We start from the raw sequence: 21,736 nt of genomic DNA, 5'->3' as shown, positions 1-21,736 counted from the left end.
TTACTGTATTTAGTTTTTAAGCCAAAACAGTATGCCTGGATTAATTAACCTTATCATTAACCATAATTTAGCTCTTACCAAAGAAAGACAATTTGCCAGTATGGAGAACAAGCTCATTTCAAAGTTACAGGAATGTAATATAAAGGAATAAGATTGGCATCAATCTCATGGCTTTATACTTAGTCACACCTTATATGAATAAATGTGTGTCTATATACCTGTGTGTTGTGTATGTAACTGTGTTTGCCTCTGCCTATATTGTGTCACATGTCTGAGTATATCTGTGGATTTGTGTGTGGTGTCTGTGTTCATCGTGTGTTGTGCGTGTTGACCATCCACTAAGTGCCAAGCGCTGGGCATGTCTGTATAGAGACTCCATCCTTAAGGCACTTACTCGGAAAACAGTCTATCTTGCCAGGGAGTGAGGAGGGCTGCCGTTAAGAATCTCCAACTCTTGGGACTTCCCTGGTGGTCCAATAGGTAAGACTCCATGCTCCCGATGCAGGGAGCCCGGGTTTAATCCCTGGTGGGGGAACTAGATCCCACACGCATGCCACAACTGGGAGTCCACACGCTGCAACTAAAAAGATCCCACACGCCGCAACGAGGATTCCGCATGTCGCGACTAAGACCTGGCGGAGCCTAAATAAATTTAAAGAAAAAAAAAGATTCTCCAACTCGTAAATTCCTCCTGTGGTAGGCAGAATAATGGCCTTCCAAAGATGGAAACTGTGACTATGTTATGTCACGTGGCAAGGGGGAATTAATGTTGCAGGTGGAATTAAAGCTGCTAATCAGTTGACCTTAAAATAAGATTATCCAGCATTATTCAGGTGGGGCCAATATAACACAAGGGTCCTTAAAGGATGTAAGGCAGAAGAGTCAGTGTCAGAGTGATCAACAGGAGAAAGACACAAGCAGCCAGTGCTGGCTTTGAAGTTGGAAGGGGCCATGAGCCCAAGGAATGTGGGCAGCCTCCATAAACTGGAAAAGGCCAGAAAACAGATTCTCCCCCAGAGCCTGCAAAAAGGAACGCAACCTGCTGGCACCTTGATTTTAACCCAGTGAGACCCATTTTGGACTTCTGACCTCCAGAACGCTAAGATATTAAAATTTGTGTTGTTTTAAGCCATTCAATCTGTGGTACTTTGTTATAGTGGCAACAGGAATCCGATACACCTGTGACACCTGGGTCTTTAAAAGGTTCCCCCTTTGCTTTAAAGCTGCACTTAAAGGTGTGGTGGAGTTGCATTTTACACAGGGATTGGGTTGAATATTCAGGACGTAACAAGAAAAGGTAGAGTCGGAATTAACCTTGAACATAACTTGCATGGCTCATTATGTAGAGGGCAGGGACCAGGACCCGCTGAAGTGGTACAGATAAACACTCCCCAAGGTGCCCTCACCCCGGGGTCCCCTCACCACCAGGCACTCGGCTTATTAACTGGAAGGGCCAGCTAAACAAACCACACGTTTTGAATCATCTTTCTCTCCCTCAAGGCATGCAATTAAATTTGCATAAATTCAAAGAACGTATGCTGCAACTCTATTGTAATTTCAGATTTTGTTTTATTTTCTGAGTTTGCCAAGGAAAGAATGGAAAAACAAAACCTTCTATTTGTGGTGTTTGTGGCTTGTTCTTTTTATTAGGAAATATACCAAGCATACAGAGAAGCATGAAGAAGATAACCCGCGTCTGTGTGCGTATCCCTCACCCCTGACAAATTCTAAGATTATTCGACATTTGATTCAAATTTTTAAAAATAAATGAAATGTTACACGTACAGTTGAAACCCAGTGTCCTCTTTAGCCTTGCAGATACCATCCCCAAACCCCTTCCTCCCCACCCCCCAGGAGTAATTCCCTATTACTTCTTTTTTCTTTTCTTTTCTTTTTTTTTTTGCGGTACGCGGGCCTGGCACTGTTGTGGCCTCTCCCGTGGCGGAGCACAGGCTCCGGACGAGCAGGCTCAGCGGCCATGGCTCACAGGCCCAGCCCCTCCGCGGCACGTGGGATCTTCCCGGACCGGGGCACGAACCCGTGTCCCCTGCATCGGCAGGTGGACTCTCAACCACTGCGCCACCAGGGAAGCCTCCCTATTCCTTATTTTGATGTTGACAGCATTCCTGTGCATGCTTTTGTACCTCTATTACCCAGATCTGTGTGCACCCATAAACAATAAAGTATCAATTTCCATGTTTGGAAACACTGTATAAACGGTGTACCGCATACATGCTTCTGCAGCTGGCTCCCCATCCTCAACAGTTTCTGAGGTTCACCCACATTGATACCTGTAGCTCTAATTCATTCTTTATAACTGTTGAGTAATACTTGATTTTATGAAAACACAATTTGTTTACCTGCTCTTCTGTTCATAGGTATTTAGGCTGTTTGCCACTTATCTTTATTACAGACGAACATTCAGTAAACGTGCTTGTACTTTTCCTTGTGCCCCTATGCCAGGGTCCCTCCTAAAGGTGTGTCTTTAGGAGGGAAATTGCTAGGTCAAAGGTGTGTGTAGCTTGAGTGTCACCGGTTATCGCCAAACCGCTTTACACAGTAGTCACACCAATTTCCCACCGGCAGTGTAGGTAAGTTCCCTTTAACCTGAATCCTGACCAATACATACCAGTTGCTGCCTCCCTGATAGCTCATGGGTCTTGTCCTTCTTGGGTTGCCCAGTTGATTCTCACAGCAACCCTGGGCAGATGTGGCACAAGTCTCATATAGGACCACGTGGCAGGAGGGCACAAGGAAGCCCAGGGAGAGGATGATGAGCCCGACACAGCTGGCTGTGGCCATTCAGGAGCCGAAAGAACCCAGGAGTCTTGGATCCCGGGCACCCATCGCCACAGGAACCAGATACATGGCCAGAACAGTAACTCTGCAGCCACTGTTAGAGAATAAAAGATATTCAAATAATCAGTACTATGTGGTAAATAACCACCATCCCCGCTAACAGAGGGCAAGAAAATTACCATTTTGTGCAGCTTTGTATTTCACCAAACACTTTTACATGCATTCCATATCTGACCTTGACAACAACCCCATAAGGGGGTTGTTGGATTACTGTTCCTACTGTACAGATAAGAAAAGGGAGGCTCATGGCTGGTCAGTAGAAGACTGGATCTTGAACCTACTTGCCTTTAAAGTTATGTCTTCTGTACGTACACTTGGAGATGGGTGTCTGAGAGTTGGGAATGCTCAACCTGTGCCATCTCTCCTGGCCCTCTGCACACAAGTTCTCCCAGTAACTGAGGTCACACCACAAACACAGCATTTCCCCCAGGGTGAGGCCCAGGCCAGCTTTTTACACCTGGAGTCAGACTGTAAGAACATCCTGACTCCGTCACTCAAAGGACTGTGATCTGGGCAAGTTACTTCGTCTCTGTGCCTCGGTTTTCTCATCTGTAACATGGGAATGATGGCATCTACCTCCCAGCAAGGTCGTAGTACGGACTGGCTGCAGTAGCACATCTAACCTGTCAGGCACACAGAAAACATGTGAACATTAGCCCTTAGGAGGCAGACTGTGACTGACTTCTGGCTTCCCACAGCAGGGAGCTGTGGTCCTGATGAGGAAAGGTGGGCCACAGCATAGCACATGCCACTGATTCTGGGAGACAGCCCGTCCTCGGAGGCGAAGGAGGGCTCTGTCCTGGAGGTACAGGCTCGCGGCACCCAGCACAGGACCAGAGGAACCACAGCCAAGGGCAGGCGGTGGTCCTGCAGGAACGTCCACCAGATCACATGAGGGGCCTGTAAGTCCCCATCTTCACTTTTCTCAAGGCTTGGTAAATGTCAAAGGATTACAGCCTGAGGGTTCGCCGTGTGCCACCACAGCTGCCAGTGAGCTGACCAGGCACTGCTTCCAAGGCAGGGCTCGGAGGGTGAGGGCTGGGCGTGGCGCACCGAGCGTGTTGGGTAGAGGGGACCTGAGATAAGGCAGTAAGGAACCAAAGGTGTATTAATGACCTGTTCTTGGTTCCTGTCCATCCCAGAAGGAATCGTTCAAGATCTGAGAAGCAACCCAAGCTCACTGCTGTCCTTGACGTGAAGCCTCACCATCAGCAACTAGTTATCTAGCCCCAGTAATGGAGAAGAGAGAACACACAAGTCTAAGGTAGGACAGTAGGGCTCAGCTCCTGGGTCTGCCTGTTTACAGCTGGGTGAGCGTTAATATTCGTAAGCCTCAGTTTGCACAGCAGTACAATGGGACTAAAACACCTATCCCACCTGCCTCATAGAGCTGGAACATCAGATGAGTAACTTGCATGGAAGTGCCCTGTGAACCATCACATGCCACGTAACTGGCAGCTCTTGCCTGTGGCACTGAGCTGTTCTTGTTCTTGGTGGTGGTGGGGCAGGTAGTATCCATTCACACCATTTGCTCACATCACTGGTTCACTCCATGACCGTGGCACAGCCTGGAACTCTACCCAGCCCTCCCAGAAACTAGATCTGTAACCATGGCCTCATAGGCCTCCTGTTCTAATCAGGTGAGACATTCCACCACGGGGACAATCACACAGTCAGCTGGCCACAGGTGGAGAAAGTCATGGGCCTTTGGAAGCAGAGTTCAAACGTCAGCTCTGCTCCTCACGAGCTGGGTGATCTTGGATGAGCCACTTACCCTCTCTGAGCCTCAGTTATTTTTAAAATGGAGGTAATGATGCCTATTTTGTGCTGTTGAGAGAAGTGAATGAGACTATATATGCTGGTCACCCAGTAAGTCCTCAACAAGGCAAATTTAAACTCCCTGGGCCTAGAATTCCTCATCTACAAATGGGGACAACGGCTGCTCCCTGATAAGGCCATTGTGAAGATGAACAGAGACAGTGTGTGGCGCACACACAGGATTTAGCTCATGACCGTCAGCTCCATAAGCGCAGGGCCTAGGTTTGTTTTATTCCCCAGGGACTACCCAGCCCCTTGTAGCGTACCTGGCACACACCCAGCTGGCACTCAGGAAACATTTGTTGAGTGAACGAGCAAAGTAAGTACTGCAGATTTAACTTCTCTGAGCCTCGACTTCCTCGTCTATAAAATGGGCATGCAAATACTTACCTGGGAGGGCTGTTGTGAAAACCAAGGGCCCACAGCAGATGCTCCAAACATTCTCCGACACCGCACACCGGGAGGTCACCAAGTGTGCCTTGCACCCCATTCCCCAGGCAGACACCACAAGAGGCGGCTGGGTAAGTAAGAGTAACGTTTACTGAGCGATACAGGACTGAGTACTATGAAGGGTTTACCAGGATGGAAACGCACCCCACCCCCTCCCCGGACACCCCGCAACACCCAGAGACTACAGTACTTAGGAGTTACACACAACGGCCATAACTGCTGGATATCTGTTCGTAACAGACAAACCATAACATATTTATACTGTATCACATCGAGTGATTATAGAAATCCATATATATATTGCTTGTATAAAATCTTTTTTTTGTAAAAAATATTAAAAAAAAAAAAAAAGAAAGATAAAAAACATGTGCAGTTGAAAGCCCTGCCAGGACAGCCAGTCTGTAAACATTCAGTGAGTATGTGCTTTGGAAGGGCGCCCGCGCCTCGTGCCCGCAGCAAACTCCAGCAGGGCCGGCGAGGGTGCACCCGGCTGCTACTCCCCAGCAAGGCCGCACCGGGCCCCGCATCACGGCCCTCTCCGGCCTCGCATCAGGGTCAGGGGTCAGGACTGGGGCAGGCAGATGGCAGTGTTACTCAGCTCCATCCTCAGCCGTGTTTGGTTGTAACTCATGGCTTTTCCTGGCTGCTCGGAGGTCCCTGGGGTAGGTGGCCTGGCGGAGAGGCCGGAGAAGTGCCCAAGGCTGCCTGGCTGGGCGTCTCTCCGGCCTGGGTGCCTCTGTCCTGCCTCGTTTGCGCTGGGCCCCAGCAGGACAGCCCCACCCTCAAGTCTACTTTGGTCTCAGCGCTTGGTCCTTCTGGGTTTCATCAGCCTGCTCTTCCCCTTATGCGGCTGATCTGAGTTTCACAAAAAAGCCTCACTAATTACTGGCTGTGCTGAGCCTTGCTGTAAAGTTTTTCATGCACCAAGGAAGGGCCCTCTGGTGGCCTCCTCCTCCTCTTCCTCCTCTTCCTCCTCTTCCTCCTCCTCCCAAGCCCACGGTCACTTCTTCTCTAGCTGCTCAAGCAGCGGGTTGCCTTCCGACTCGGGCGTCTTGACGCTGTCCGTCCGAACGATACAGGTGGGGCGATGCCGGTTCAGCATCAGAATGAGCTGCTGTCGCTCCTGCTTTAGCTCCTCAATCTGGGTCTTTAGCTCTGCGTTCATGAGTTCCAGCCGCTCGGATTCCTGCATGCAAAACAGACACGTGGCTTTAGGCTCTCACTGGGAACCAGCTCCGGGAAGAGACTCTCCCTCTGGGTAGGCACAGGGCACAGCAGGCTGGCGTTTGCCTGTTTTCTGTCTGCCAGGTTCCCACTAGAGGAAGCACAGAATCTGCTACTGAGTCCCCCGGGGTAACTGACTTTCTTTAGGCCGTGCCTGTCACACCTGTGACACTGGCCTGTGTTGCTAGTGGGATGAACCCAGGTTATATCCTGGGGCCAGCCTGGCTCATGTCCCACCTCTTTTCCCCACTCAATCCACTCCAGCCACAGTGGCTTCCTTGCTGTTGCTCAAATACGCCAAATACTCTCCTGCCTCAGGGCCTTTGCACAAGAAACAAAGGGTGGGACAGGAATGGAGGCCAAGCGTATCCAGAACAGATGCATGGAGGGTCCACGGAGGGGTTAAAGGTGGCCCACGATGGCAGTGCAATGGCAAGGTGCTTTATGTATGATAAATGTATGTTGGGGATATATTGGCCTGTAGGGTCCACAGGCCCAGTGTGGTCACGTAATTCCTCCTAAAACATGTGCTTCCTGGTTATTAGTCTATAATGATTTAAACAGCCTCTTCCTTATCCCCTGATATCTAGAACCTCTGCCCACTGGGAGGCAATCAATAGTCATCCTTCTGGATCCAAAATGTGGCTTTAAATAGACCTCAAGTGAGATTTCCAGAGAACTTCCAGCTCAGCTGGAGAGGCTCCAGGGCAAGGAAGCAACGTTGATTTGATTTAGGGGGGTTTACCTGTTCATGATGACAGGTGATGGGCGTACCAATTCAAGGCTCTGGGGGTCAACCCAGGAAAACACAGAGGCACCAGAATGGTATTTCTTGGACTCTGTCTAAAAACTTATGACCAGTTTGGAGGTTGGAAGTTACTCAAGGGCCAGCAAAGGGTGGCCAGTGATTCTCAACTAGAAGCAATTCTTGCCTCCCAGGAGACATTTGACAATATCTGGAGACATTTTTGTTGTCACAACTGGGGAGGGTGGGTGCCCTTGGAATCCAGTGGGTAGGGATCAGGGATGATCCTAGATATCCTTCAATGCACAGGACCCCACACCAAGAACTATCAATCCAAAACGTCCACAGTGCCAAGGCTGGGCAATCTGCATCAGACCGAGTGTGGGCTGTGGTTGCGATGGGCTGAACGGCCCCGCCTGGGGGCCCAGCCGGGCAGCCTCCCTCGGGGCTCTCCAGGGCCCCAGGGCTGCTATCTTCCCCACACCAGCCAGGCTGACTGAGTTGTTCCTTTTGCTCATGTCTGCGGAGGCAGCCCAGTGCTGGGGACTCAGAACTGCTGAGATATATACAGTCCTCATGACCAGACGCTGAGGGAGAACAGCCTCAAAGAAGGAAAAAGTGCTCAGGGGAAAATATTAAAAGCCAGCTAGGGTGGTTTTGGATTCAGCCGGATAAAGCGCGACAGGGAGGCCGGCCTGGTCCATGGTTCTCCAAATTCCGAGAGAAGAGCATCGCTGAGGGCCAGGAGAGACCCCACGTGAAACCATAAGTCTGGGGCAGGTAGGTGCCCATCTTAGCTGCCTGCTCACTGGGTCTACAACCTGGTGACCTTGGGAATGTCTCTGACCGTGCGGTTCCCCCCCAGTCAAGGTTTTAGCTCCAACTTCTAAGCCTCTGAGCCTCTTGCCTCCAGGAGTTTCGGTTCAATCCACCCACCCACAAGCGTGTGCCGAGAACCTGCTGTGTACAGTGAATGCTCTAGGGGGTCCAGAGGCCCATGAGCCCCTACACAGATCTTGTGCAGCTTCCACTTTAAGGGGAAGAAGGATTTCTAGAGCAGGGCAGAGCTTATCATGTGCCCATCAGCCATCCAGGGTCTAGAAGACCATGAGAGAGTGGGCTAAATGGCTGGGTCTGACCTTGGGTTTGAAAAATAGGTTGACGCTGGTTGAACAGAGAAAGTCGGTAGGAGTGGGGGGCATTTCAAGAAGCAAGCCCTGAGTGAACAAGGACGCAGACAGGGGAAAGCTTAAGATGTGTTTAGGAGATAAAAATCCTCCATTGTGACCATAGGTCACTTTAGGATATAGTAGGGTACAAAGCTGGGAAGGTGGATTTATAGCCAGAACCAGAAAAGCTGGTGGGGTTTGGAATCAGAGTCAAGAGTAAGTTTCCTAACTTCCCTGAGCCTCAGTTATCTCGTCGGTAAAAAGATGATGATTCTGGGGATTAAATGACTGCACATGGGAAAAGCATTTTGTAAACTGAAGGGTTAGGGAGGCTTAAGGAATTTTTACTTTAAGCCATGAGCAAGGGAATATGAAGACAAGAAGGAGGAGAAGCAGAGGAGGGGGCCGTTTCCAAGAAAACTTGGCAGGTCTTGGAGACTGCCTGCATTTGCAGAATGGGCAGCTGGGAGGAGAGCTGCCCTTGAGCCTGGGGTTGGGGGTATCCAAGGAAGCAGGGAGGTGGGAGTTGTTCTGGAGAGCAGTGGGGAGGGCAAGGAACGAGTTGGGTTGCACAGTGGATGGAAGTTACAATGGACATGCAAGGGGCAGGGTCCAGCAGCCCTGCATACACAGCCTTTTCCTTGAAAAGACTGCACGTCAAACCCACCTTACACGTGAACACCTGTATCGCACAAAAAGACCCAGTGGGTATGTGGCGACTTGCTTCCCTGTGCGTGTATCATAGGAATGGCATGATGTTTTGCTGGTTTGAAAATGTATGGGTACCTCATAGACTATCCTGACCCCTGACAGTCTGGCTATCAGACTGTAACTAACTGCTTTTTCATTTTATTTTCTTCTGTTTTATTAGTTGGTGCTATGTATTTATTTAATGTGTAAGTATACGTTGAGCTCAGAGGAATTTTTTTTTAACCATGATTGTAGAAGTGGTTTGTAGTTTTAGAACAGCAATTGCCTGATCTGTTTTCCTAATAAACTCAGGAACGTGGGCTAGGATCTTCACACCTTAAGTATGAAATGAATAACCCTTCTTGCATTTTTGTTTATCGTTTTGCCTCTGGTAGATATTTACTGCCCTAGAGAAAATGAAACCATTTGTCGTTTCAGAATGGAATTAATGCAAGTGAAGGAGGTTAATGTCTCCTCCACGGTGGTCAGTGAAAGGAGCAGAAAAAACACAGGGTGACGGAGCTTCCCTGGTGGCGCAGTGGTTAAGAATCCACCTGCCAATGCAGGGGACACGGGTTTGATCCCTGGTCTGGGAAGATCCCACATGCCACGGAGCAACTAAGCCCGTGCACCACAACTGCTGAGTCTGTGCTCTAGAGCCTGTGAGCCACGACTACTGAGCCCACGTGCCAAAACTACTGAAGCCCGCGTGCCTAGAGCCCGTGCTCCACAACAAGAGAAGCCACCGCAATGAGAAGCCCGTGCACAGCAACGAAGAGTAGCCACCACTCGCCGCAACTAGAGAAAGTCTGCACGTAGCAACGAGGACCCAAAGCAGCTGAAAATGAAAATTAATTAATTAATTAATTAAAAAAAAAAACCCACAGGGTGAGGGGCTGGGCATCCTTCTGTGTGCCCTTGGACTAGTCACTTCCCTTCTCCGGAACTCATTTTCCCCCTTAAAATATAATAATTGGCCCAGGGAACTTTAAGCATTAAGATTCTCTGACTCTATTATTTTAAAAAGTTACCTTAATGCACTTAAAATAGGGCTCCACTTCCCAACTATTTCTGTTAAAAAAAAGCCTGGTGCAGACTTCTGAGCCCAAAAGCCCTGTCTGAGTTAAAATCTTGACTCTGCCACTGGCCAGCTACACTGCTGTGAACAAGATTCCTAAGTCCTGGAGCCTGGGCACCTGAATAGAGTGCTGGGCCACAGAGGAAGCTCTGGGCTCCGGTCCTGACTCGGCCACTGTGTGACGCTGAGCAACTTTCATCCCTCAGAACCTCAGATGCCAGTCAGTGGAATGGGGCTGCCTTGCCTCCTCCAGAGTCACCGTGACCATCAGGGAGAGAGTGGCTATGAAGAGCAAGGAACGCTGTGAGGGTGTGAGACTGTCACTGATGCCCACACCCAGGGAGCTGTGTCAGGCACAGCGGGTATACAGAGGCCGGCTGTACAGCTGTGGGGAGCCAAGGGGCCGCTGCTCCCGAACGCAGGCAGCGGAGGTGGCCTGGGGCCTGCAGGGCGTGGACCTGACCACCACAAAGGCCTGCCTCCTTCAGGGATGTGGCTGGTCCTGCAGGTGAACTCTGAGAGGCTACAGGAATCTCCCAGGGTGGCTCTGAGTGTCCAGGGGCCAAGGATGGGAGGGTAACTTTTTACATTATACGTATATGTGTGTATGCGTATGTGTGTGTGTGTGTGTGTGTGTGTGCGCGCGCGCGCGCGCGCACGCGCGCACATACACATACATATACCTTTGTACCTCCGAGCCTTGTACATATGTGACGTGTTAAAAATAAATTACAGAAATGCAAATCAAATCTACAGCGAGGTATCACCTCACACCAGTCAGAACGGCCATCATCAAAAAAGCTACAAACAGGGCTTCCCTGGTGGCGCAGTGGTTGAGAGTCCGCCTGCCGATGCAGGGGACACGGATTCGTGCCCCGGTCCGGGAAGATCCCACATGCCGCGGAGCGGCTGGGCACATGAGCCAGGGCCGCTGAGTCTGCGCGTCCAGAACCTGTGCTCCGCAACGGGAGACGCCACAACAGTGAGAGGCCCGCGTACCACAAAGGAAAAAAAAAAGCTACAAACAATAAATGCTGGAGAGGGTGTGGAGAAAAGGGAACTCTCTTGCACTGTTGGTGGGAATGTAAATTGATACAGCCACTACGGAGAACAGTACGGAGGTTCCTTAAAAAACTAAAAATAGAACTACCATACGACCCAGCAATCCCACTACTGGGCATATACCCTGAGAAAACCGTAATTCAAAAGGAGTCATGTACCACTATGTTCATTGCAGCTCTATTTACAATAGCCAGGACATGGAAGCAACCTAAGTGTCCATCAACAGATGAGTGTATAAAGAAGATGTGGCAACATATATACAATGGAATATTACTCAGCCATAAAAAGAAACGAAACTGAGTTATTTGTAGTGAGGTGGATGGACCTAGAGTCTGTCATACAGAGTGAAGTAAGTCAGAAAGAGAAAAACAAATACCATATGCTAACACATGTATATGGAATCTAAGAAATAAAAAAAAAGGTCATGAAGAACCTAGGGGTAAGATGGGAATAAAGACACAGACCTACTAGAGAATGGACTTGAGGATATGGGGAGGGGGAAGGGTAAGCTGTGATGAAGTGAGAGAGTGGCATGGACATATATACACTACCAAACGTAAAATAGATAGCTAGTGGGAAGCAGCCGCATAGCACAGAGAGATCAGCTCCATGCTTTGTGTCCACCTAGAGGGGTGGGATAGGGAGGGTGGGAGGGAGGTGCAAGAGGGAGGGGATATGGGGATATATGTACACGTACAGCTGATTCACTTTGTTGTACAGCAGAAACTAATACAACATTGGAAAGCAGTTATACTCCAATAAAGATGTTAAATAAATAAATAAATAAACAAACTAATTACTTAATTACAAGAGAATCCCCCATGTCTTCGGGTACTGACTGTGCACACAGCCATCTGCCTTCACGCCCTAAACTTCACACCCGGCCTCTGCTTCCAAGGCCAGAGGGGAGGAGGAGGTGGGCGTGGGGATGAGGGGGGCTGGACTTGAGCCCCGACAGACTTCCCGAAACCTCCGTCCTCGAGGCCTGCACTTCTCTTGGTCCACCGCTGCCTGCACCTCTCTCCGGGATAGCACCATCGCCACATAACCGGTCTTCCCACTCTACTCTCAGCTCCCCATTCCGTGCCCCACGCTGCAGCCACAGCGACAGGGTGTATCTCTCTCCTCCTGAAACCCTCCCATGGCTCTCCATGACCAACACACTTCATCGTCCTAACAGGGACACGTGAGAGAGTGAAAGAATGTACCATTAATAATCAGGCCCGGCCGGCAGGCACCAACCGGGACCGCCCCAGACAGCCCAGCACAGGGATTACCCGACAGGTGAAGGCTCTGGGGCCCTATTCTCTCCATGGGCTGTACACTCCAGCTACACTGGTATTTTTTTCACTCCCTTCACCACATCCTTAAACAACACCTCTTGCCTCTGGCCTTTGCTTTGACTTTGGTGGTGACTGACCCCTCCAGCCCTGTCCTTCCACGCGTTGCCTCCCGCTCCTGTCTTATGTCTCAATCAGCAGTCTTTCCGCAGCCTAGACTCAGACAGGGCCCCTCCGTCTGTGCTCACAGCCCGCCGCGCTTGCCCAACCTAACGCTCAGCACATATCCCATCCCTGTTGCCTGCCTGCCACCCCACTGCAGCCATGGCCTGAGGGCCCACTGTGTGGCGGGCACTCACTCAGCGCTAAGGATGGACAGATGGGTCAGCGAACAGCTGGGTGAGTCCCGGCTCCACCGCACACTAGCAGTGTGACCTCAGGCAAGTAACCTCTCTGCGCTACGGGTCCGTGTCTAAAATGGGGATCATCAATGTCTAGCTCAGTGGAATGTTGTAAGATTAAACGAGATACGGGAACTGCCTGGCACACAGTAGGTGCTCAGCCGGTGTTACTGGAATGTGCGGAGCAGCTCGTCCCGCTCACTTGGCGCTGACCATTCGCTGCACTAGTGTGTTACTGGTGTGCGTTCACTTGGCCCTTCTTGCCTGCTGGCTGGCTGACAGGCCCTTGAAGGCGGGGATGGGATGTGAGATTCTCTGTTCCCTGCTATGCCTCGCCCAACTCCACAGGCACTCAGGGCTGGAAATGAGGGGTGTGACACTCCATCTATCTTAAAGGCCTATGTGAGACCCATGTCTTAGAATTTTCTTGAAAACTTCCCGCCTGGTGTTGGTCCACCATCTCTTCCAAGGGGCTCCCAGCTCCAGGAGTCTAACTCCGCCTCCACTGACCTTTCCCCTGCCCTAGATGCTCACAGCCGGAGGTGTACACACTGCCCCACGGTGTTGACACCCATGATCTCAGATTTGCTCTCTGCTTGTTGCAAGCATGAGAAGAGACCCACAGATCCCCAGTATCAGAGAAAACCCAGTCCAGCCCGGCCTTGTCTCTCCAGATCCCACAGGAGGGACGACGACTGGTCCTTCCTGTGTGTCCCCAGCGCACCTAGCACAGGGCTGGGCACTCAGTACATGCTTAAAACTACTTGTCCACAAATCAACGAACGAGCAAAAGAATGAATGAACAAAGGAATGAACAAACCCACGAATGAATGAATGAGCGCCAGCAGGGCAGAGTGCTGAGGATGGATGCTCTGAAGTTAGCCTCAGGCCGAATCTCAGTTCTACTGCTTAGTTGCTGAGGGACCTGGGCAAGTTACTTAACTCCCCGTGCCTTCCTTAGTGTCCCCGTGTGCAGACAGAGAATAATGCAGCCCCCTACCTCTTACAGTTATTATGCCAATAAAATGAGCTAATATGTACACTGCGCTTTGCACAGGGCCCCACTTTACACGTTAGCAACTAGTGTTAGCGGTTGCACGCTGTAGAAGGGAGCCTGACCTGTGATGTTATTATTCTATGGTGTTACTACTGTTATTTAGAAATCAACAAGGGATTGGGGGTGGGGAGGCTGGAGACCACCGGCTTGGACTAATTAGCTTTCTGGTCATGTCCCTTCACAGCCATCCACCGTTTTTGAGGAGCAGGGAAGGCCCATTTGGCACATTCCAAATGAAAGGGCAGGGATGTGCTCCGCGGGCCATGAGGCAAGGCGGCCGTCCACTGGCCTTGGCACGCAGAGCTGACCTCTGGTCCCAGAGGCAACAGACGAGAGCTCGGGGGTCAGCTTCGGTGGGGCTGAGGCCAGGCAGATGGGAGGCAGAGCCAGAAGAGCCTCCTGCACGTGAGGGAGGAACTTTTCTCTGCCCCATCGCTACGCCCACTGCCCACGTGCAGGGAGCTCTCACTGACTTCATCTGCACCCGCGCCAGACAACTCTGGCAGCCCTCAGCGCACCGGCATGGGTAGTGCCAGTCCTGGGCCCTCTGGGCCCATTAGCATCGCGGGTCTGACCTCAGTTAGAGGTGGGGAACTTGGCTCCTCCCACCTTCTATGGCGGTCCAGGGATCTGGGTGGGCGGAACGGCTGCTGGCTGCCCCTGGGCGTCTTGGCTCAGGGAGGGGGCATCGGAGAGAAGGCAGGGAAGGCAGAGGGGTCGAGGCCGGTTGGGCAGATGCCAGTGAGTACACATTGATTCTGCAGGCATTCGATGGCATCTCCTGATCTATAAGCACACTAGCCACTAAAGGACAAGGCCGGGGTCCCCCCTGGCCACTGCCCTGCTCACCCGCTGCAGAAATTCCGTCCGTTCCTTCTTCTTGTTCCGGCATCGGGCGGCCGCGACTTTGTTCTTCTCCCGACGCCTTTTCCTTCGCTCTTCTTCCTCGTCTAGCTGTGAGGGCAAAGAGCCACGGATGAGACATTGAGGCAAGCCTGGCGTACAGCTTCCCTCCTTACGCTCAGACCGGCAGATGGACAACCTAACCCACACCTCGCCGTGAGTGAGCCGCACTGCCGGCCCGCTGGCCTCTTGGCGGGTGGGATGGCAGCGTTTCCCAGCCGGCCCGAGGATGCTCTCGGAGTAGGTGGGCATCCCTGGGAGAAGTCAGTGCCCCAGGAGGGCAGGGCCACCTGGGTTCTGCCAGCGTTCAGGAGGCCCAGAGCCTGGCGCTCTCCTCACACAGAGGTGACACCCCATGGGCGGTGGCAGTCTGTTCTCTTGCCTGGCCCAAGCCCTCTGGGCATTATTTTCCAGGTCAGTGGCTCCCTGGCACTTTCAAAACACCTTGGGCACGAGTGTTGATTTCACCTTCTGCCCCGCTGTCACCTCCCTGAGGGAGGTATTCTGTCCTCCCTCTCGGTCCTTCCAAACCCTCAGATCTATCTCCTGGTGACGGAAAACTCTCCCCAGCCCCCTCACCTGGGTTCATCCTTCTCTCTGCCTCTGCATGTTCTTCCCCCAGGACACCCACTTGCATCCCAGGATCCCATGGGCTCCTTAAAGTGCCCTGCTTGGGACACAGACAGAGGGGCCTTTGGAGTCTCCAGGCTTGCTTCTCCCCGAGACACACAAATTTACCACGCATGAAACAGGGCCCGTAGAATGGGAAGGAGAAGGCTTGCTGCCCACCAACACGGACTTTCAAAGCTGCAGTTATTGTTGTTTCATTAATAATAATAACAAGAGCTGCCATTTGTTGCCTACTTTGCTAAAGGCTTTAAACACAGGTCATGTAAACCTTACAGAGTCTGATGAGGAAGGTACTGTGACTGCCCCATCTCACGGATGGTGAGACTGAGGCCCACCAGCTCAGTTTGCCCAAGGCGCTACAGCGAGGAAACGGTAGAGTCAGGCTTCCAACTCAAGATTTCTCCGACTTCAGCCTTCCTGCTCTTGACCACAGCCCCAGCCCATTAGGATCACTTTGACGTGATGTCTCTCACTGTCCATTACCCATCAGGAGAATCTGGAGGATACACAGGACCAGCCGGTCTGGGAACGGCCTAGAGTCCGAGGCCGCTGGAGAAGTGTTGGGTTGCCAACTCTCTCACTTCTGGAGCCAGTTGCGGGTGCTTCTGGCAGCCTGAGGCCTGGAATAAGGTCTCAGCCGAAAGGGCTTCAGGCCAGGAAAATAAACAGCCTCTCTGCCTGCACTCCCGGCATGCTCTAGGAGCTCAAGACCGAGGGCCTGCGCTGGAGACAGCACCCACGGCCCTCAGCACAGGCCCTGGCCGGGCAGCCCCTCCTCCTTCTCCACCACCTTGGAGCTTCTCCCTGACCCACTCCCACCCTGCCTGGGAGGCTGGCTGGAGAGGCGCCTTGTCAACACGGCCGCACCCAAGCACCTCCCAGCCCCTTGGCCTCCTTTGAAACAGAACCAGAAGTGACAGCTCCTCTGGCTGACCCGCATCTGGGGAAATAGAAACCCGGACAAAGTTGATTCCACCCAACCTCTACCTCACCCCCAACAAGGCCGAGGTAACCGTGACGACAGGCAGAGGGAAGGAACTGGAGGAAGTGGCTGGCAGTGCAATCTCCCCTCGGCCGAGAGGGTTTGCCCACAAACTGCCAAGGTGATGTGTGCAACCTGGGCCCTGCCAGGCTCACAGGGTTCTGGGGTTCTGGCAGAGCCGCCGTTTCCTAGGAGACACAACCTCTGTCCTCCACCTCCCCACCCCACCCCTGCGCAGGGCCTCATCCTACATAAAGCTGGAAGCCAACGGAAGCTGCGCTAGCAGCAGACGCGAAGAGGCTCAACGCTGGAAGTTTAAGAGATCAACTGGGCCAGGATGACACCTAGATGGGGGGCTGCTCCACCCTGCCTCCGCAGCCACATCAATTCCCTCCTGCCATTCCTCTCGACTCCAAACGTCTCACCCTTCTCCAAGCCAGCCAGGCCCTCCTGAGATGACCTTCCTTTCCTATTTGTAAACTCTTACAACCCTCAAGAACAAATGCCACCTCGTCCAGGAAGGCTCCTTTGACTCCCCAGATGGAATTAACTGCTTTTTCTATGCTGCTACAGCACTTTGAATTCCCCACTGTAAGAGTCTCTATCATACCCCACGGTAATTCTCTGCTTATGTAGTAGCGGCCTTCCCTGCTAATCTGGAGAATGGGGGACCTGGGTATCCCCAGCACCTGGCATAGAACATGGCACTGAGTAGGGGCACAGCAAATGTTAGTCAAATGAATGAATGGAATAAAAGATTCAAGAGAAACCTGCCACAGGCTTGGATTCTATAATTATAAAAGTGATTTATTGCCTACATTTGCATCTGCATAACCTTTTCTCCAGTGCTTATAAGGAACTGTCTCTGCCAGGGATGGCCTCTTCTCTCCGTCTGCAGGAGGCCAGCAAATCTTGGGGATTGGGTGCTGCCATCCCCAGAAGCACATTGGTCAAAGATGGGTGTCAAGATTCAGGGTGCAGGGACTTCCCTGGTGGCACAGCGGTTAAGAACCCACCTGCCAATGCAGGGGACACGGGTTCCAGCCCTGGTCCAGGAAGATCCCACATGCCGCGGAGCAACTAAGCCCGTGCGCCACAACTACTGAGCCTGCGCTCTAGAGCCCACGAGCCACAACTACTGAGCCCGTGTGCCACAACTACTGAAGCCCGCGCACCTAGAGCCTGTGCTCCGCACAAAGAGAAGCCACTGTGATGAGAAGCCCGCACACCGCAAGGAAGAGTAGCCCCCGCTCGCCACAACTAGAGAGCGCAGCAACAAAGACCCAACGCAGCCAAATAAGAAAAAAAAAAAAATTCAGGGTGCAGGCCACCGATGGCTGTGGTGGGTGGGGTGCACAAATCCCAAGCAGGCCCTGGAAGGATCCAGGCTGTGCACTTAAGCCTAAAGCCCCCAGCACCACAGCACCATTGGCTTCCACGTCCATCCCTGGGCCTTTCCTGTACCCATGCCTTGGCTAATATCTCCCAATAAAGCAAGAAATGGCCCCAAAACCCCATCGTCACACTTTCCCCTTTGAAACTGTGCTGCTTCTCCCCCAAATCCTCCTTCTGCTATTTAAGAGCCTCCCACAGGGCACATAGAAAATGGACGCTGAGGTCCTGCTGGAAATAAGACAGAGGTTGGGCAGTGCCCTTGGCCTTCTCCAGCCCCACGGGCTCACTCTGGCTCCTTTCGCTGGGCCTGCATGGTCTGCGTCCTCTGACTGGAGCTGCCTGGACCGGCGCAGCCCTCCCCCAGGCCTTTGCTCATCCCCGGAGTTGAGGCTGCTGCCTTCTCCTTGCTGCTCCCCAGATTCTCTGAAGCATTTGGTCCCGCGTGGGTGAGAGACAGCAGAGTGTTTTCACCACCCACAGCTCAGACATCTAAAACCGGAACCCCAAATGGGAGATATGACTTTTTCTGCAGATGCAGCGGGAAGATCCAGCATGTCTGAGGAAGAGGCAGCTTGGGGCTCAAGACATTTAAAAACCATGAGATGGGGGCAGGGGTGGAGTAAGCATATCATTCCCTCTTCTCAAACTGGATCCTGGCTCTGTTTATCCCCAATTCCCAGGAAGGCCCAAGGATAAAGCTGTCTGTGTTCTGGCAGTGAGGGGGGCCCCTGCACCACCCTTCACATTGGAGGGACAGACCTGGGGATCCGCGGCCAAGGGTGCCCTCCTGTTGAGCAGTCCCTCCTCAGACAGCCTGTTCCCAAGCCCCTGGCCCAGGTGACTGGATGAGGTGTGAGCGGCTGACCCCAGCTGGGCTGTATTCACCAACTAGAAATTTGAAACTGAACTGCTGGACTGGGAGGCATACAGGCTAGACAACCAATTTCAACCCAGAGAAGCAGAAAGATCAGGCTGCTGATGTGTGGAGGTGAGCAGAGACCACGCGGTAAGAGAGAAACCAACGCTCAGCTATAGGAGGGAGTCGGACAAAGAGAGGGAACGGGTGACAGAGAGAGAAGCAGGGCCTGGAGAGGGCGTGGTGAGCGAGGTAGCCAGGGCACCCATTTCAGGAGGCACTCACTCTGGGGCTTGTGCCAGGGCAGGGTCAGCACCTGAGGGTGGGTGCCTCCTTAAATGCCATGCCCTGGGCATCTGGCTTGCCTCACCCTGTCTAGACCCCGAGAGATGGAGGGAGCTCCAGAGAGAGAAAGGTAAAGACAGAGACAGAGAGGAGAGACAGAGGAACACAGAGAGACAAAGGTGGGTGGAGAGAGACAGAGGGAACAAGGCAGACACAGAGAGAGAAACACAGGGATATGGCCACAGGCCGATGGTACAGACAGAGGGATAGACAGAAACTCTCTTGGTCCTTCTGATTCCACCCCTGGAGAGGCCCGACTATGCTTCATCTCCATGGGGTCCGTGATGGGTACACCTGAATCTACCCTGGAAATGCCTCCTTTGGCCTGAAGGGAGCTGGAGAAGGCTTCTGCCTCTTGCCACTGAAAGATGCCTGGGACACCAGGGTCCCACCCTTGTGAAGTCAGGTGATGCAGAAGGTGGTCCCCAGTAATCTAGGGGAGAAGGCCTACCCAGGAGCAATGCTTCTAGAACAGCTGGGAAGGTGGCAGAACCTGGATGCAGAAGAGCCCTTGAACAAACAGAGGCGGGTCACCTCAGCAGGTAGAAAATCTCGGGTATCAGGGCTCCCAGGGGGTTAAATGGCCTCAGTAAACCAATCAGGACAGGCCTATGATCTTCCTCACTTTCACAGATGAGGAGACTAAAGATATCAAGGCTGTCCAGAAGGTCAGTGACAGCTTTGGATCCAGGCCTTTGGCCCCAGGGCCTGAGCGTCTTCTGCTCTTGGAGGGCAGGTGGCCTAGGTGACAAGCCCCCCACCCTTTCAGCTCCACCCTGATGATGGCACCCTAAAGCAGCAGCAGAAGCGTCTGACTCTGAGCACGATGACCATTTTGTTTTTTCCTACCTGGGTATGTTTAAACAAAAAATACTTTTTGCACAGTTAACATTGAATGTGTACCGCTGAAAGCAGGAGGGGGGCCTCCCCTCACCCTGGTCACGTTTCTCAGGCCCCGTCTGCCAGCCACGTGGCTCTCACACGGTGGCAACAGTCACCCAGATGTGATTCTGAATTCTGACATTTCATAAGCATTTCCAAATATGTATCTTGCGAGACCCACAAAAAGACAGGATGAGAAAGAGCAATGACACTTTTTAACCCCAGGCGCTGCAAATACAGAAACTCTCACATGGACAAAGCAATAGGGAACAGAGCAATAGAGCAGGTGACAAGCAGAAATAGAGAGCGCGGAGAAAACCAAACCAAACCCCCGGCACTAAGCAGAGCAGTGAAGGTCTGAGAGGCTCATTCAGACCAAGAACTGTCTCACGGGCAGAGAGAAGTAGGCTTATCTGAGACTCAGGGCAGCAGGGTCCTCAGCATGAACTTTGGGGTCTAAGAGGCCTGGGTCGCCCTCAGCAGCTCTGCTGTGTGCTCCTGGGCAAGTCACTCCGCCTCTCTGAGCCTCCGTCCCTCACTTGTACAAGGAAGGCACTTGCACAGGGTCGTCATGGGGACTAAGTTCCAGCCCAGAGCCGGGGACCCAGGAAGGGCTCTGAAAATGCCAGCTTCCCTGCCTGTCTTCCCAGGTGAGGCCAGGGCTGCCTGGGGCCCACCCATGCTCCCGCACAGGCAGAATCTGGCATAAAAGGAGACCTGGGGGTGGGGGGGCGGGTGCAGAGTGGAGGTGCTTCAGGGCACGCGAGCTGTCAGTGGGCAGGCCTGGAGTGACTGCCCTGCTGCCTCCAAATCTAGCCCTGGCCACGCCCACTGAGGGCCCTCCCCCCTGCATAGAGGAGCCACATTTCAACACCAGGGACCCAGGAGCACCCTGGGAAGTAAACACCCAGATACCAAACATACCAGACATTCTCCCACATAAGCACGGCTGCCCGGAGCCAGGGGCTGCAGAACCCCCCCACCCCCTGCCTCCACCACCCTACCCTTCAGACATCAACAAAGCGGGCCAGTCCAGGGGCAAGACCTCGGCCAGGCCGGCCAGGCTGGGCCCACAGTCCCCTCTGCCTCCTGCCACCCCTGCAGGGAGGAATGAGGAAATGCCAGGGGCCCTTGTCCAGCACCCTTGCTGACCCCCTGCAGCCCGCATGGCACAGGCCCTCTCCCCAGTATCTCTCCTGGGGCTGAGCCGTCGGAGACTCCACCCTCCTCTCTGTCCCATCTTCTCCAGCCAGGCCCTCTCACTCCGAACGGCCAAGGTATGGACCTCAGCTATGAAATACCGGACAGTTTTAGTAAACAGTGGGCCAGGCTGTAAGAAAATTCAGGACAAACGGTCAGTCAAAGGGCTGGCGTTGCAAACTCAAGCCACCCCCAGGAGCCAAGCAGGTCAAGGTTACTGAAGGAGGACGGCTGCATGAGGGTCTGGCCCCCAGAGGGGACACCCCCCACTCGCCCCAGGGCAGAGAGGGCTCAGTGTGGCCAAATCCTCCAAGTTTTCAAGTCTAGCTGAAAATGTGAGCTTGTGGGTAAAATCTCCCCATTTTTAAGGTTGGCAACGAATTCCATTCTGAAAAGAACGCTGCAGGAGCCAAGCAAAACACATCTGTGGGCTGCCCCGGCCGTGGGCTACTAATGTATGATCCCTGGCCAGAGACAGACCCCGGCGGGGTTGGTCACCAGACACCCGGTTCCAGTCACCGCGCTGCCCCCTCTCTCTGACCTTGGGTCAATCAGCCCACCTCCCGTCCCGTGGCGCATCTTTAATAAACACAAAGGCTCCCACTTCCCCTAACCTTCAAACACTTCTACAGGGTGGGTGCTAGGGGCCTCATTTTACAGGTGAGGAACCAAGGCAAAGTGTCTGCCCAAGGCCACCAAGCTGGGGAAAA

The 21,736-nt window shown here is 52.7% G+C and overlaps 1 protein-coding gene across 3 annotated transcripts in view; it reads right to left on the bottom strand.

The window, feature by feature from the left end:
* Positions 1–1,837: 1,837 nt before the first annotated feature.
* Positions 1,838–21,736, bottom strand: part of JDP2 (Jun dimerization protein 2) — a 45,161-nt gene continuing 25,262 nt past the window's right edge. For 2 of the 3 annotated variants that reach the window (XM_030831794.3, XM_030831795.3), the window contains exons 3-4: positions 14,683–14,787; positions 1,839–6,313 (exon numbers count right to left, since the gene is read on the bottom strand). In XM_030831794.3, the coding sequence (XP_030687654.1) occupies positions 6,128–6,313; positions 14,683–14,787 (291 nt within the window). In that variant the 3' untranslated portion in view covers positions 1,839–6,127. Of the gene's footprint in view, positions 6,314–14,682; positions 14,788–21,736 lie in introns of all 3 variants that reach the window. The other variant, XM_060295061.2, reaches the window with a different exon arrangement.

Source organism: Globicephala melas, chromosome 2 (assembly GCF_963455315.2).
Source record: "Globicephala melas chromosome 2, mGloMel1.2, whole genome shotgun sequence".
Classification (NCBI taxonomy): Eukaryota; Metazoa; Chordata; class Mammalia; order Artiodactyla; family Delphinidae; genus Globicephala; species Globicephala melas.
Note: the sequence above shows the minus strand (reverse complement) of the source record. Positions and strands in the feature narration are given on the sequence as shown.